The sequence below is a fragment of the Cupressus sempervirens genome, chromosome 3 (assembly GCF_028749045.1).
Source record: "Cupressus sempervirens isolate cs-2001-9-10 chromosome 3, ASM2874904v1, whole genome shotgun sequence".
Taxonomy (NCBI): domain Eukaryota; kingdom Viridiplantae; phylum Streptophyta; class Pinopsida; order Cupressales; family Cupressaceae; genus Cupressus; species Cupressus sempervirens.
This window is the reverse complement of record NC_143120.1, coordinates 768803277-768819148: the sequence shown is the minus strand read 5'-3', so window position 1 is coordinate 768819148 and position 15872 is coordinate 768803277. Positions and strand designations below refer to the sequence as shown.

General features: G+C 37.2%; 1 protein-coding gene across 1 annotated transcript in view; it reads left to right on the top strand.

The window, feature by feature from the left end:
• Positions 1–1358: 1358 nt before the first annotated feature.
• LOC149569063 (protease Do-like 1, chloroplastic) overlaps positions 1359–15872 on the top strand; it is a 63881-nt gene continuing 49367 nt past the window's right edge. The window contains exon 1 of the mRNA XM_089821852.1: positions 1359–1960. Within this exon, the coding sequence (XP_089677978.1) occupies positions 1461–1960 (500 nt within the window). The 5' untranslated portion in view covers positions 1359–1460. The remainder of the gene's footprint in view (positions 1961–15872) is intronic.

The window sequence follows — 15872 nt, the reverse complement described above, 5'->3', positions numbered from 1 at the left end:
ATACAACACAATTTTATATATTGAAAATTTTAAAAAAATCAATTTTCATATATATTGCTTTACTAGATCTCACTCCTTTAGTTTTCCTACATAATCAAATCTCTTTGAACATTAGTAAAATTTCTTTTATAAATCATTACTTTAATTTAAAATAAAAAATTCTATTTTTCAATAAAATTAAAAGAATATAAATATATTTCACTTCATAATTTTTCCTTTACAAATATTGCAAGCTATCATAATCTTAAAGTAAGAGGAGAACATGAATTCATTCGAATATTTTTTTTTTAATATTGAAACAAAGCAAATTTACAAAGAATAACAGCTACACGAGGTAGCTGGAAGAGAGATACAACATATAAAACAAATCACTACAAAGCAACTGGCATTACATTGAAAGGACATGACAAAATACTTTGCAAAGGTCCATATGACAGTCACTTTCAAGCTGATTCACTCGGTCTTTAAGTTGTTGGAGCTGAACCATGGCCGACAGATTCCTTTTAGGTAAATCTGATATCTGAGACAACAGAAAAGCAACTTGAAAAACTACATCAGAGTATAACATTAAGATGCCTCTTTCCTGCAAATAATTGCCTGAAAAAATAGCACTGCATCTAGTTTTCCAAATATGTCTTAGGATAACTTGCCTAATAGAATCGGCAATAACATCCTTATGAAGGCCAAAACCAAGGAGAGCTTCCTTCCAATTCCATTTAGGTATGGTGAAAAATAGCTGAAAAGTTTTTAAAGATAACATTCCATTGCTTTTTCACATAGGGGCAGTCCCAAAATATATGTTTCATATTTTCCGTATACAAACAAAAAGGGCATCGAATTGGTTGCACTGCAATGTATTTTAATTTGTCACCAACAGGAAATTTGTGGTGTAAAACCTTCCAGGCTAGGAATTGTGAATTCATATCAGCTTTGGATTTTCAAACTTGTGCACTCATATTGATCCATCTCTTCATACTAAATCTGAATTTCCATTTCATATTGATCGATGATTCATTCGAATATAAATATATTTCACTTCATAATTTTCCCTTCTACAATTATCGCAAGCTATCATGATCTTAAAGTAAGAGAACATGAATTCATTCTCATAAATTCACGGAAATATATCCCTCCTTCAAATATCTCCCCAACAATTAAGCAACATTAATCTCCTTAAACATTATTAAATTTTATTAAAAATCTAATTGAAGTTTGAGAATAAGAATTCAAATTATGTTCACCTGAAATTGAAGTAAATATCAAACCTATCTTAAAAACAAACAGCATATTAAACTTGATCCACCCATCACAGGTTCACGCAAACGAATACATAAATTTGGCGTTTAACCAACAATAATATCGGGAACAGTGTACAATGATCTAGAATTTTGGCTGACATTCCCATTCTCTTCATTCTACCCATGAGCGCTTTGGGATTGGATGGTTAACTCCATTGACCCATGGCTCCCATTGCATCGTCTTCTCTTTCCGCCATCGTACTATCTTCTCCTTCCGCTGTTGCATTCAAACCCTTCCCGAAATTCTGTAGTAAAACGCTCACCCCTCATAAATTATCCACAAAATCATCCAAATTCAGTCTAAGCCTACTGGTTTACAATAAGCTGCAATCAGATGGAAGCTTTTCAATTCAAAGCGGCCCTGGTTTGAGTACCTCCCAAACTAAAAACTTCAAATTATTCTTCTCTGCAGGCTTCTCTGCTTTACTCAAATGCCACCGAGGTGTTCAAAAGCTCTTAAATTCGATAACAGATGTTGATCATTTATTTGTGTGGTGTACAAGCTTGGCGGTGGTGCTTTCTGTTTTAACGTGTAATGTGGATAGCGCCAATGCTTTTGTGGTCACTCCGCCTCGAAAACTACAGACTGATGAGCTCGCCACTGTGAGACTCTTTCAGGAGAATACTCCTTCCGTTGTTTACATTACTAATCTGGCGGTCAGGTAATGTTTATACTTTTGTGCCGATTCCCCTGTTTATTGGAAATAATTTTTGATTTCTTTTCGTAAATGGAATACAAGTAGAGGACCGAGGCGATTTTTGGGAAGACACTTTCTGATTTTAGTTTACATCAATGTTAGGAAACATACTCCGTGATTTATGTATCAGTGTAAGGTAAAAATAAAATTTAAAGGACCCTTCACTTGAGGAATTTACCAAATAATAAGAAAAAAAGTTCGTTGGTGAAAATTTTCACTGAATTGCTGACGGCACAAACAGGGGCCTCATTCACATACATTGAAATATTCAGGCAATCGACCAACTCAGCCAACAGGACAACATGTGCGGTTTGAACTGGTTACCTGTGAATGAACATCCATTAGTCATACCATTACACCAAAGAGCGACTTCTGTGGGACTTGTCCATCAAGGATTAATTCAATACCTTTTGCCAAACATTCAATAAACATACTATAACACCATGCGCCCATACGCCATATACTGCTCTCTAAGTTTTATCACAGAAATGATTCCCTATGATTTGTTGTTAATTTAGTTTTGGGTAGAATTTTGGCGTTATTGACTTTTTGTTGCTTAATTTTTTAGTGTTTGTTCCAATGGACTCCTTAAAGAAATGGAATTTCTGTAAATTATGGTAATCCCCTTGATTATTACTTTTAGCAATTACCATTTTGATTATTCTGTTGAATTCAGTGTTGGAATTTAATGCTCCAATAGTAAGAGTTAAAAGGAACCAAATGAGATTTGAAGATCTATTTGAGTCAGCTGTGAACAGTCTCTAGTTAACTGTCAACCTGTTCTAATTAGTTGTCAATCATATCTACTTCGTTGTCATTTTTATCAGAATAACTATAGAGTCTCGGTAGTCAGATGAATCTATATATCTGTATTCTCCAATAATGATAACAAGCTGTGAGCTTTATTCTCTGATTTTATTCTGCTGTTCAATTTTCCTTTAGCAAAATATCTATGTTCTAATATAGTATCAGAGCTCTTTTCCTGTTAAAAATCTGTTTACTGTGTGTACTTTGGAAGACCCTCTTTGCCACTAGCATAAGCAGATAAGAAGCTATCAAGGAAACAAGGCCCGCAGAAAAATCTCCAGATATTGAATGTGATAGTGATATCATCCAGGATGAGACGTTTGCTCTATTTTGAATCAGCCAACACTTTGAAGACAAGGAAGGATGCAGTAGAGAGCTAGATAGATGCTCAATAGTCTGAGGTGTTAATGGAGCGGAGGAGCTCTACCTCATTGGGATAATGAAACATAAATGTGAGGATTGGTGTTCAATAGGTCAGGAGAGATCTGAAAATACTGAAGTTCGGCATCATGCATTTAGGAGGGTAATGGAACTCTTCATGTGCAAATGATGTCCAATGATTTTGAGAACTTAGATGACAGCTACATGACTATACCTGCAGCTGGGGAGCAGCTTGAAGAAGTCTCACTGTTCCTAGAATTGCTTTCTATGAAAAGTTCATGCATAGTGTATTTTCTATTAATTTAAGTTCTATGTCTGTTTGATGTTGTAGCATCTATGTTCCCCTGAGTTTTCAGGACGGTAATTTTTTTTTTGCTGATTTTGGGGATGACAAACGGGGATGGCTATATTTATATATATAGGGAAATTCTAAAATATACATTGAAATTTTAAAATATATGTGTCATTCATATGACACTAAGCACAAAGCATGTCATTTAAACATCATAAAGCCTTAACACACACCATTTGAATGCCATCTAGGAAATAATAACCGATTTCAGTACTCAATTGTCAATATGTATATCAATACGTGAACAAAAATATTTAAATATAAGTTTAGCAGTGAACAATAACATTAAAAATCCTAAAAATCTAAATATGCCCAAAGGCTAGAGGGATGCCATAAAGTATCAATGTATCATCATCGTGTTCAAGTTCAACGTAGAAAACAAAATATAGAAAAATGAACCAGAGTGCTGCTTCTATTCTGCCTCTGCCACCATGGCATCAAAATCAGAGTCCTCACTATCATCCTCCACAAGAAGCGTAGTCTCATCTAATGGAACTCCAACCAATCCTGGTTCTGTGTTATCTTCATCTATCTGGGCCACATCCTCAGGCTCAACATCCCACCGCAAAGCTGGTGTCTACCTATACTCTGGAGTTTGACGAGCCGCAAGTCGAAGAGCATGATGCAATGTCACTAACTTCTCCGCTCATTTAGAGGTAAGTTTGTTCCTCTTGACGGAGTGGATAAATGAATATGTGGTCCAATTCCCCTCTGCCGTTGAGGAACTAGCAACCTGTGCAAGGAGGCAAGTGGCTAGTGCTTTTAACTCAGGTGTATCTCTCCCATGCCAGGCCCACCATCCACTAGGATCTTTCTGTGCCAAAACCACTCTATCCAACCTCGCTTACGGCTTACCCAAGTTTGGGCCACAAAGGTTGGTGAAGTCAAGGAACTGTGCACAAAGAGTAGAGGCCTCTTGAGTTGAATACATCTTATCAGTGACTCTTGTGAAGCTATCCAATACCTAAGGATCATCACATGGGAAGCCCCTTCCACCCAATTGTGCATACCATTTGAGATATAGAGCAAAGGCTGCCATATGAAGCAGGATATTTATAATATTCCACCTCTGCGTCACAACAAGCCTAATATGCTCCTCATAAAACCTCAATGTATAATCCTTTTCTGCAACAATTCTCTTCTTCTTCTCCAACATGTTGTCAATAGTCTTATAGATCTCTCCCAAACTAAGAATGTCAGTATCAACATATCTAATGACATTTACAATGGGTGCTATGACAACAAATACATATGCAAGATGCAAACAAAAATTAAAATCAGAATTAGAAATTTAAATTTTCTAAGACTGTTAGTATGAAAATCAGCAAGCAAAAGACTAACATTAAATTTAAAAATCACAAACTTACCTCATTGTGGACCACCAACTCTCATCAAGTATCCTTTGCTTCACCACTTTTCCTTCAGAGGACTTAGAATTGAACATCGTCGCCACTTTGAATTGACCACCATTAATTGGAGGGCCTTGTACACCTCATTCATTCTCTTTGTCAAGATGAAGTATGTGCAATCCTATAAAGACAATTATAAATTAAAATAGAGTTAAAAATTAATGATTAAAAACACCACATGTAAGTTTGTAACAATTATAAATAAAATAAACTTAAAGCAAACTAAAAGTAAACTATAATTCAAAATTAACATTCCTTGTCTTGGCTGGTTTGAGGAACTCTTTAGAGGACTTGAATAGAGCAAGTGAAGTATGGTGGTTGCAAATAAATGTTTGCACTTCTTTAGCTTCTAGCACCGCCTGTTTCACCTATTCAATCTTCCTATGGCCTTTAATGCATTGTTCAAGGCATGAACACAACAACGGGTCCAAAAGTTGTGCCTATAAGCACCCTCTATCATCAAACAGGCTGATTTGCACATAGGTGTAGAATCTGTGATAACCTGTGCTACACTAGCCGACCCGACCTCCTCTGTGGCATCTCTCAAAATGGTGAATTGAAATTTTGCATCCTTCTTCTTTCTTGAGTAATTTATGGCTTTCAAAAAAAAGAGCCAGCAGGGGATGTGACAATGACATTGATGAGTGGCCGATGTCTAACATCGGTCCACCCATCCATCACAATAGAGCAGCCCGTACGAACCCAAGTATGTTTCCTTCAAACAACAAAGCAACCCTGGAGTACTCTTCATCTAGGATGGTGGTTCGTAGCTTATGCTCACTAGAGGGTACAAATGAGGGATTCATATTCAATATATCTTTCACCATTTGTTTAAAATAAGTGGAACTGGTTGCATGATATGGGATACCATTAGTAACAAAGAATTTACCAATGAATGCCTCACACTTTTCCTTTGCTTGTGCATTAAACATACTTTATACCTTGGCCTTCTCACCACTAGTCATCTTTCTCTTCCCTCTAGACTCAGTAGGGATGACTGAATAGATGGTGATGTCACTGTCAAATTTTGCCCCTCTATTTCAGCCTCTAAGTGCAATATTTGGTATTCTAATCTTTGTTCATCAGTCAAGTTAGGATAGGCTTTGACTCCATTGAATGCAACACCTAAAAAGTGTGACTTCACCCTTGTATAGCTACCCCTAAAATCATCAAGACAAACATGGCAATCGCACACCCTAGTCCTTTTTATCTTTTGGCCTAGGTGTGACATATTGGAGAAGAGGTTTTTTTCTATTGAAAGGACCTTTTGCAAAATCCTTTATGATGGTGGAATAGCATTTAAACAAATTAGATTTAGGATCAGCTCTTTTCCTTGCCCCACTACTAGCAATATCACCCCCAACCACATTTTCTTCCTCATGACCACTACTACTAGTACTTTCACTGCTGCTTATGATGCTTTCTTTTTGTAATATCCCAAATTGGATATTTGCTAAATTTCTTCTTTAACAATATGATCAGAACTAAAACATTGCAGATGTATTTGGGAACAATGGAATCCAATAGAAACCCCAATAGATATTTGACTAACTTCTTGATATTAGGCAAAAGGAATTCGATGCTATAATAAAACCAGAAAGTTCTCCACAAAAATATAACCTGTTATTTCATAATAACATCCAAGATGTCGAGTATATAACCATGTGTTACAAACCAGTAAGATAAAATCAACAAACTCTTATAACTCCTTAAAATATGTTATTGTATTTTACAACAACAATACAATAACCAATACAAAAACCCAATCTTAAATATAGATTAACAGTCAGATTGGAATGCGAGAATCAAAAACTTGTAAGCACGAATGAAACACCTGAATTGATGTTTCTCGGGACAATGGGTTTGCATCCACTGTCTGCCAGCACGAGGGGCTACGTCCTCAAACTAGTTGAAAGATGAAGCTTTCTGAAAACTCTGACAAGAGAGAAAACTGAACTGAATCATAAAATCAAGCATACCAAGAGGAAGGGGTCTCTTCTCCTTATATTCTCGCAACAGTAATCCTTTGACTTCCTTTCTAGGTTTTCGTTTTATCTCTCCTTGACCTCTTGTGGCCACTTGGAATATTAATTTGACCTTTAATAAGAAATTTCCAGCTCACATAGTCAAACTTAATATTGTAAATACTAAATACGTACCTTCTTAATATTTCTAATGTCCCCAAAGAAGGGACATTACAAAATCTCCCCTCCTTGAGATTGCTTGCCCTCAAGCAATATGTACCAAGATCCCATATAAATTTGTAGTTAACCCAGTAGCCTAAACTGACAACAAACTCGGCCAGACTGTGAAGCACGGTACCACTCTGCAAACCACCTGTCAACCGAATCCCTGGATCCCATATTACTCTACGAAGAAATGATGCGCCTGTAAACTAATCAACACTGACCATCACCGTATTCAACCTCAAACTGAATAGGACCACAATAAAATTTTTGTCCAACCATAGATACAATCTGCCAACACCTGGATCCCAGACTCTATTACGCTGCCTCGCTGCTATGATGAGATAGAAATATATCTAGGGTCCATGTATAATCCAATAGAGTGTGAAGACTTGACCTAAATGGATGATGTAAGAAATGAGCTGCTCAAAAGCTGAAACCACCATCACATGGACATCAAAATTCATACCGTCAGCATAAACTTGGAGAATTCCCAAGCGCATAGGTGCTATGAATATGAAAGATGCCGAGAATCTAACCACAACCCTCATATAAATACTCCATTGAGAACTGTTCAGAGCCTGATGAAGAAAATTCACTCAACTCCTGAATGGGGTGAAATCAAAAAATATGTTGGGGCTGATCAAATAATAAGCAACAAAAATTGATTCATCATTCCCATGCTAAGATCCGGATTTACTGCTAGGCTCTGAGCCAGGATCCCAAAGTCTGAAATCAAACTCTTCCTCTTCATGGCAAACAAGAGATGATCCCTCATTTAACACAAAAAGAGGATTGTCGGATGTCCAATCAACAACAACTTCAAACAAAGGGTTGTCAACAAGCTGAAAGTGTTATGAAGTTTTGCTACTTAACCGTTTGGGGCAGCTATCCAAGTCATACATCTGCTGAATGCTCTCAAGTTCATCAATGACTTCTTGGAAGAACTCCTGCCTCATTCTGTTGTCACGTTCCCGTGAGTGTTCCATGAGCTTGCTTTGATTTTCTGCTTTCTGAAGAGAAAATCAAGCATCATCTAATGCCTCATGAGTATCCTTAAGCTCCCTTTTCAGCTCCATAATCTCATTCCTTTCTGTACCCAGCTGATCCATATGAATTTCAGCAACCTTAAGAATGTTATCCCTGTCGGAAAGCAAAAATAAATAATCTGATTTCGTAGTCTCAAGAGCTGTTTTGATCACCTATAGATTAGCAACAGGCCAAACTCCTTTCTCTTCCCTTTGTGCTTTCCTGTAGATACCCTCAACCAACTTGTGAGTGTTGTTATAATGTACTAGAGAAGCCACAACTCTATCTTCATTAACCCTCAACTGGCTCCTTAAGGTATGCATTCCATGATTGTCACTTCAAAGCAATTCATCATTTTGTAGGGTCATCTCGGTATGTTCCTTTGCATTTCTGTCATGGGCATGGGTAATATATGGTTCATCACACAAAATTTCCAATTTGTTATTACCTCATGTGCATCTGCCCTCATCCGCCTATTTGTCAACACTAACCTCCAAATCACCAACATAAAAACTTGCTTGTACCCTGGGTAGCATCTTCTACTTGGTTGCTGGAAGGCTGTAAATCAATATGGGTTGACTGCTCTTCTTTTTCAAGGTCCCCTATTAGATGATTTTAGTGTGCTGAAAATTCATTACACAGTTTTTTGCACTGGTCTTTTGCAAGGAGATCATGAGCTAATTCAAGGTACTTCATTTTTGCCAAATCGGTCTTGTTTTGGAGTTTTGGATGGAACTCCATGAAATCATTGAAGGCTAATTCCTTTTGAATCTTCAGGGGAAGTTTTTTGTACTCATCATACCTACCAAGTACCTCTGTTTTGAAATACCATTTCTGATTTTTGCTTTGCTGAACACTTGACATGACTGCTGAAGCACCTTCAATCTTTTCCAAGATATCCTCCAATTTTAAGGAAGCTGCTTTCTGTTCTAGCTTTGTTTCAGGGTGTCACATTTTAAGCCTTGTTGTTTCCTTGATTAACTTCAACTTTTTCTCTTCTAAGGTCCTTTTTGCATTTTCTTTCTCTTGTTTGGCTGGTTCTAAATGTCTGTCTAAACCTTGCTGCACCTTTTGACTTTCCAAGGTTTTGATCTGATCCTCAAGCTGTTTATTCGCTATAAAGTATTTAGATTCTAATCCACCCAGACCTTTGATTATTCCATTACTAGAGCATTCATGATGGAAGTCATCAATCTTTTGTTGCTTATATGTTGTAGTTTCAGCTTTGGTTAACCATTTTGTCCATTTTTCTATTTCAAATTCAGTTATCTCTCTGGTTTTCACGTTTACACCCTAAATCTTGGTGTAAAAGCTCATACGCATCTTCTTCGCCTTTTGAAATTTGAGTTTTTGATGCGTCTACTAAATTATCCACTGAATTGTCTACAATGAATTTCTTAGGTTTTTTCTTTAGTCTCACAACTTTCACAAAATCCATATTTGATGGTAGCTTTTCACTGCTTGTCTTCACATTGAACAAAGACTCTAGCAATTGTCTTGGAAGTCTGGATTTATCTTCACTCGTAACATGCCTGGATTCCATCCCAACCTCAATAAGAATTTTTTTGCTTCGCTGTAATTGAAATTGACAGTTTCTAGAATTTCATTTAAGGCACTTTTAGATAAATCAGGAAAGCTTAATTTTAGCTATTCCAAATTGGACTTTACATTGATGTTTTTTGTATCAAGATGTTGACTACTACATTCAACCGTTGTTCCAATAGCACACAAGTTTTCCTTTTCAAGAAGAATTGACAAAGTCTGTTCATTGTCGCCTTTAGCTGCCTGGCAAGCTTTTAAGATCTCATCCTGATCTCTTTCTGGGAAAGACTTTGACGTTGTTCGAAATGAAGTTTGAATCAGTCCATCCTTCTCACCATTGGAATTTACACTTGATTTACCAGTAGAAAGGTCTTCATAATGAAATTTAGATGTTACCACCATTTCGAGCAATATGTTTAGACTCTGTAATTATACACGGCAGACAATATACGATTTTTTGCTAAGAAACATCAAGGTAACGAGTGCTAAATAAAAAATTAAAACCAGTCTTCTAATTGATTAAATTTAGAACTCTCAAAATAATTTGGAAGTGATTTGTCTTCCATGTATGCAACCTACTTAGCGTGTAGAAGATGGATGGCCTATGCAGCTACCGTTTAGACCACCGTTAGACTCACTCGGACATTCCCAAGTCTCCAACACTAACAGCTCCTACCAATAACATTGCTACCACTGTAGATGCGGTGCCCTGTGCGGGCCATGCCTTCGCCTTTGTCTAATGCCACTATTTTGTCTTATATCTGCCAAAGATAAATATCCTCCATGTCTTCTTGCTTCAAATTAAATCGGGTGGGCTAACGTCTTTGCCAAAATTCATGACACCTGTATAAACTCCCTTATTGTAATGCCAAAGATCGGCTTCGATTTTACTTTACCGTTACCAAGTAACGTATGCCAAAAATAGCTAACGCCAATCTTAACTTATCTCCTGACCATGATATCAAAACACATCAAACATGGCCTGAGAAAATGCTACCAACATTTCAAGATTTTTTAAAATCTTCCTTCCGCAGTCATTGAACGAGAGTTACCCCTTTAGAACATTCTTTAGTTCATGGTGGTGGCTTTTCTGATAGGTGTTTTCTTCCTTCACACTTTGGTCTTCTTCACACTGGATTGTGTCTGCCCGTGTTTTGTGTTTCACGTGGGCTTCTCAATGTTCGGTGTCTCTGTCGGGACTCCTTCCCTTGTTGTGGGTGTGGCTCTGTTCTTAGCTACTTTGTTAAGATCCCCTTGAATAATCTTAGCATTTTGAATATCATTTCTTGCTGCATTTCGGCGAGCATTTGCAATAGGTTCAGGGACTATCTCATAGCCATAGACATACTTAACCTTTTTCGCTATTGTGAGACCAATAGTACCAGTTCCAAAACTATTTTGGAGCGGTCACCTCTTAAACTTGCTGCTACTTCTACCAGTGAGTAAAGCACATCTGCCTACTGAGTATTGGTTTGAAAGAAAGAGTTAGCTGATATTTCAAAAGTAAGTCTTCTTAGAGTCTCTGATATGCTATTATTACCATGCAATACATATTCCTCTTCCCCAATCGATGTGTTTCCAACAAAAGTATTAACATTATTTAGAATGCTAACCACTTTTGGAATGTTGTCGACAATTTTCTTCGCTATAGGCTGGAGCAATGTGGGTTTATAACTGGATGTCACTATATTGACCATGATCTGTAACAATTCTGTGTCATAATCTTTGTAAGCTTTATTGAAGACTAACTTTCAGATGTCGACTTCTCATTATATATATATATATATATATATTGATTGAATCCCCCAGATATTTCTTTAACATCTCACACAAGAAATAAATCTCAAAAAACATTGCCCAATCAATATATCACATGCTTTGTTTTAGACATCGCATATAGTAGTTTTCTCCACACCAGGGCTTGAGGTATATTTGGCTCTATAATGTTACCACAAATCCTTACCAAACATAGAAAATATATCTCTTCACTAATTTTGTTCCATTCTACTATGCTTATTGTAAGGTTTTAGAATGATAGGTTGTGATGCACGTAATTGTAGGTAGATGTTTCACCTTCCTTAGAAATTGTATTCAACTCCCATAGACCCACGGTTACCTCTGTCAATGCGTAGCTGAATGCTACTATTGCTGTAATTGTTTATGAACCTCCCAGACAACACCAGAATTTGTTTTGATAAGCTGTTTTGAAAATCTACCTCCGCTAAAACTCTGGTATGCAAATAATATATTGAGCCAATTTGACCCTTTAGGATGGCAGGGTACACTACTGTTATAAATTCACAGGCTGGTAGGAAGACCAACTTTGATACCACTATACTATCCCGAACCGAATATTTGCTAAATTTCTCCTTTAACAATATGATCAGAACTAAAATATTGTAGAGGTATTTCGGAACAATGGAATCTAGTAGAAACCCCAATAGATATTTGACTAACTTCTTGAATATAACATTGAAACTCATATTTAGGCAAAAGGAATACAATGTTATAAGAAAACCAGAAAGTTTTCCACAAGAATATAAGCCGTTATTTTATAATAACATCCGAGATGTCGAGTGTATAACCATGTGTTACAAACCAATAAGATAAAACCAACAAACTCTTATAACTCCCTAAAATATGTTATTGTATTTTACAACAGCAATACAATAACCAGTACAAAAATCCAATCTTAAATACAGATTAACATTCAGATTGGAATGCGAGAATAAAAAAACCTATAAGTGCAAATAAAACACTTGAATTGATGTTTCCCAGGACCATGGGTTTGCATCCACTGTCTGCCAGCACGAGGGGCTACGTCCTCAAACTAGCTGAAAGCTGAAGCTTTCTGAAAACTCTGACAAGAGAGAAAACTGAACCGAATCATAAAATCAAGCATACCAAAAGGAAGGGGTCTCTTCTCCTTATATTCTCACAACGGTGACCCTTTGACTTCCTTTCTGGGTTTTTTGTCTTATCTCTCGTCGTCCTCTTGTGGCCACGTGGAATATTAATTTGACCTTTAATAATAAATTTCCAGCTCACATAGTCAAAATTAATATTGTAAATACGTCCCTTCTTAATATTTCTAATTTCCCAAAAGAAAGGACATTACAGTTTTGAGATTTATATATGCAATGGAAATATGAGCTGAAACAACGAAAAAAATCTAAACAATTCAGACTTTTCAAGCTGCAAATCTATTTAAAAAATGGAAAATGGAAGCATAAAGAGTTTCATACATACTTGGTGCACAATAGAAGAAGCTCAAACCTCTGCTCAAGCTCTTGGAAGCAAAAGAATCACCTCCTCTTTTTGCAAAATGAAAACCTCAGCCAGCTGCAACACACTCCAACTTCACAAGCAAAACTAAATAAATGACAAAACAACCATAATGTAGTCTTTTTGACCTTTTAAGGCATTTGGAGGGTGGGGCCCACCTGGGCGATCAAGTTGGAAAGCAAAAACTTTATGTTTTATGACAGCCGTCCCTGGTATGGTCGAGGGACATTTGGCCGTCCCCTTTTTCCACCCAGGCGTCCTTGTGTACCGGAAACGTCTCCTGGCATTTTTACAATTTTGGGGACGGCAGGGGAACAACCTCATCTCGGAAACTTGGGTTTTAGGCGGGGATGCATCCCTGGGGTATGTAGTGTAGCATTAAGATGGGGTGTTGGAATTTAATGCTCTAGTACTTAGAGTTAGAAAAGGAAACAAATAAGATTTGTAGATCTATTTGAGGTTGCTGTCAACAGTTTCTAGTTAACCTTCAATCTGTTCTTGTTAGTTGTTAACAAAGTAACGAGAATCGGAATCGGCACGGCCAAATCGAATCGTGAATCGGGGGTGAATCGCCGGTGAATCGGCGATGAATCGGCAAATTTAAAAAAACCCTTTAAATGTAGAGATTTTAACAATTTAAGACTTATTTCATGCACCCTTTATTGAATATAACTTAAACACACTATAACATCATCAAATAGAAGTTGAAACTTAACATATATAAACATGGAAGTTTGTGTTTACCACATGGGGTAAAGAGTTTTTATAAGACAGCTTCACATCCAACACCTACTCCAAGTGCTTCAAAGCATATCACCCCTCTCGAAAGGCTTGCTCTATTGTTCTCTCCACCACAGACACTCCATGCCTGCAACAGCTTCAGGTCTCATCAACTGGTGAGACTTCTCACGACTGATAACCGCAGCGACTGGGGGTCTAGGGGGCAACGCCCCCAGCGGGGTCGAGGGGCAGCGCCCTCGCGGGGTCCTGGGGCAGCGCCCCGGGCGGGGTCGAGGGGCAGCGCCCCCGTCGCCAAAACCAAATTTGCACTCTGAAACCCACACAAAACTATATGGAACACAGTGTTTTTGTGATTTTCTTCTGATCCCACACTCTTTTTGGGAACCGCTGATGTTTTACTACCTGATTATGTCTTTCCCTTCCCTTGGGCATCATCCGTTATGCATTCTAAACATTTTTTATTTGTCGTCGTTTTTTTTTTTTTTTTAATTTTTATAACCTATGGTTCTTCTTTTCTCTTCTCCTCTCTTCTAGTCATGCTTAACAATTAGAAGGCCCTTTAGGGTTATAACAAAGAGGAAAGGTAAAAAAGAAAGCAAAAAACATAAGTGATTTTTTTATTATTTCCAACTAAACATGCATGCTGTTGCCAGCCGATTTTTGGCGATTTCTAATGGCGATTCAGGCGATTTTTTGAGTGAATCGCCGATACATGCGATTCAGGCGATTCACCCGATGAAATCGCCGATCACGATTTCCGACTCCAAAAAAATCGGGGTGCATGAATCTGATCGCTGAATCGGCGATTCACGCGATTTCAGCGCGATTCTCGTTACGCTGGTTGTTAATCATATCTAGTTTGTTGTCATTTTTATTGGTATAATTATAGGAACTTGTCGAAGTCCGACGAATCTATACATTTGTATTCTCAAATGATGAATGACAAGCTGTGGGTTCTTATTTTCTTTGGTTTTAGTTCTGCAGTTCTATTTTTGCACTAGTATAATATCTCTGTTTTTAATATTATGCAGTGCTTGTTTCACCAGAGTGCGAAATCCAGGGCAAGTTGCGGCCTGTTCATATACTTACAAAGTCCTGGCTGATGAACATTTCGAATTCATTCCTCTTTCCTATCCAGAATATAGAAATACTTGGCTATTCAAGCTTATGAAAGATGTCTTCTTGAGAGAATACATGGATGATCAGAGAAAGCTGCAAAATGACATGGTCTATGATAAGTCTGATTGCTTTCAATTTGTTCTAGAATCGAGATTCAAAGAAACCTTTCCTATGGATAATACTCCATTCAGCTTAGGAGGGTTTTTGATTTTTAAATAAGACCTACCTATGTAGATTTCAGTCTTTACAGCTTTTATAGGATGAGACTTCCCTTGTAATTGTTCCTTAGCTGATGTAAGGCCACCCTGCAAAGGGAAAGTTCCTAAAAAAAGTGTTTTAAGGATGGGGCCATGCAAAACAAGGAGTTGAAAGGAAAGACTATGCTAAGATCTTCACTCCAAACTTCCCACTAGATATGAGAAATTTTTTGACATTATCCATGGAAATTTATTCACTGCTATTTTTAATGGAATGGTTGATTATCTAGTTGGTCCATGCGAACATAGCATTCCCAGGGTTGAATTCTATCCTCTAATTTATACATAGTTTCTATAAGTGATGGTTCAAGATGCCACACCAAGTTTGTTCCCTTACAAATTAGCTGTCCAAACAGAATGGGATTATGTAGGAGGAGAAGAACAAGTAAGAATAGTCAATGCATTCAACAACTAGCAATTTGATTGGGATGAAATTTATAAACCACTTCCAATTAATTTATTGCCACCTAGATCTCTCTTGGACTAGCACAAGGGTCTGTCTGCACCATGACATCAACCAATCTGACAACTAGACACAACCATGTCATAAAAAAAAAAATTTCTTGTAGCCACTTATGGGTGTTAATGGACTGTTCTCACTTCTTGGGTATGATAAAAGTTATAACAAGTAATAGGTCATTAGGAAAAATATTAATGTTTGAAAAGCCAATATTAAATAAATATGTAATAATGTGCCCACATGAGCATACATCATCTCAAAAGTACATACCACTCCGTTATCTCCACTAGAACTGCATTGTCAGTAGC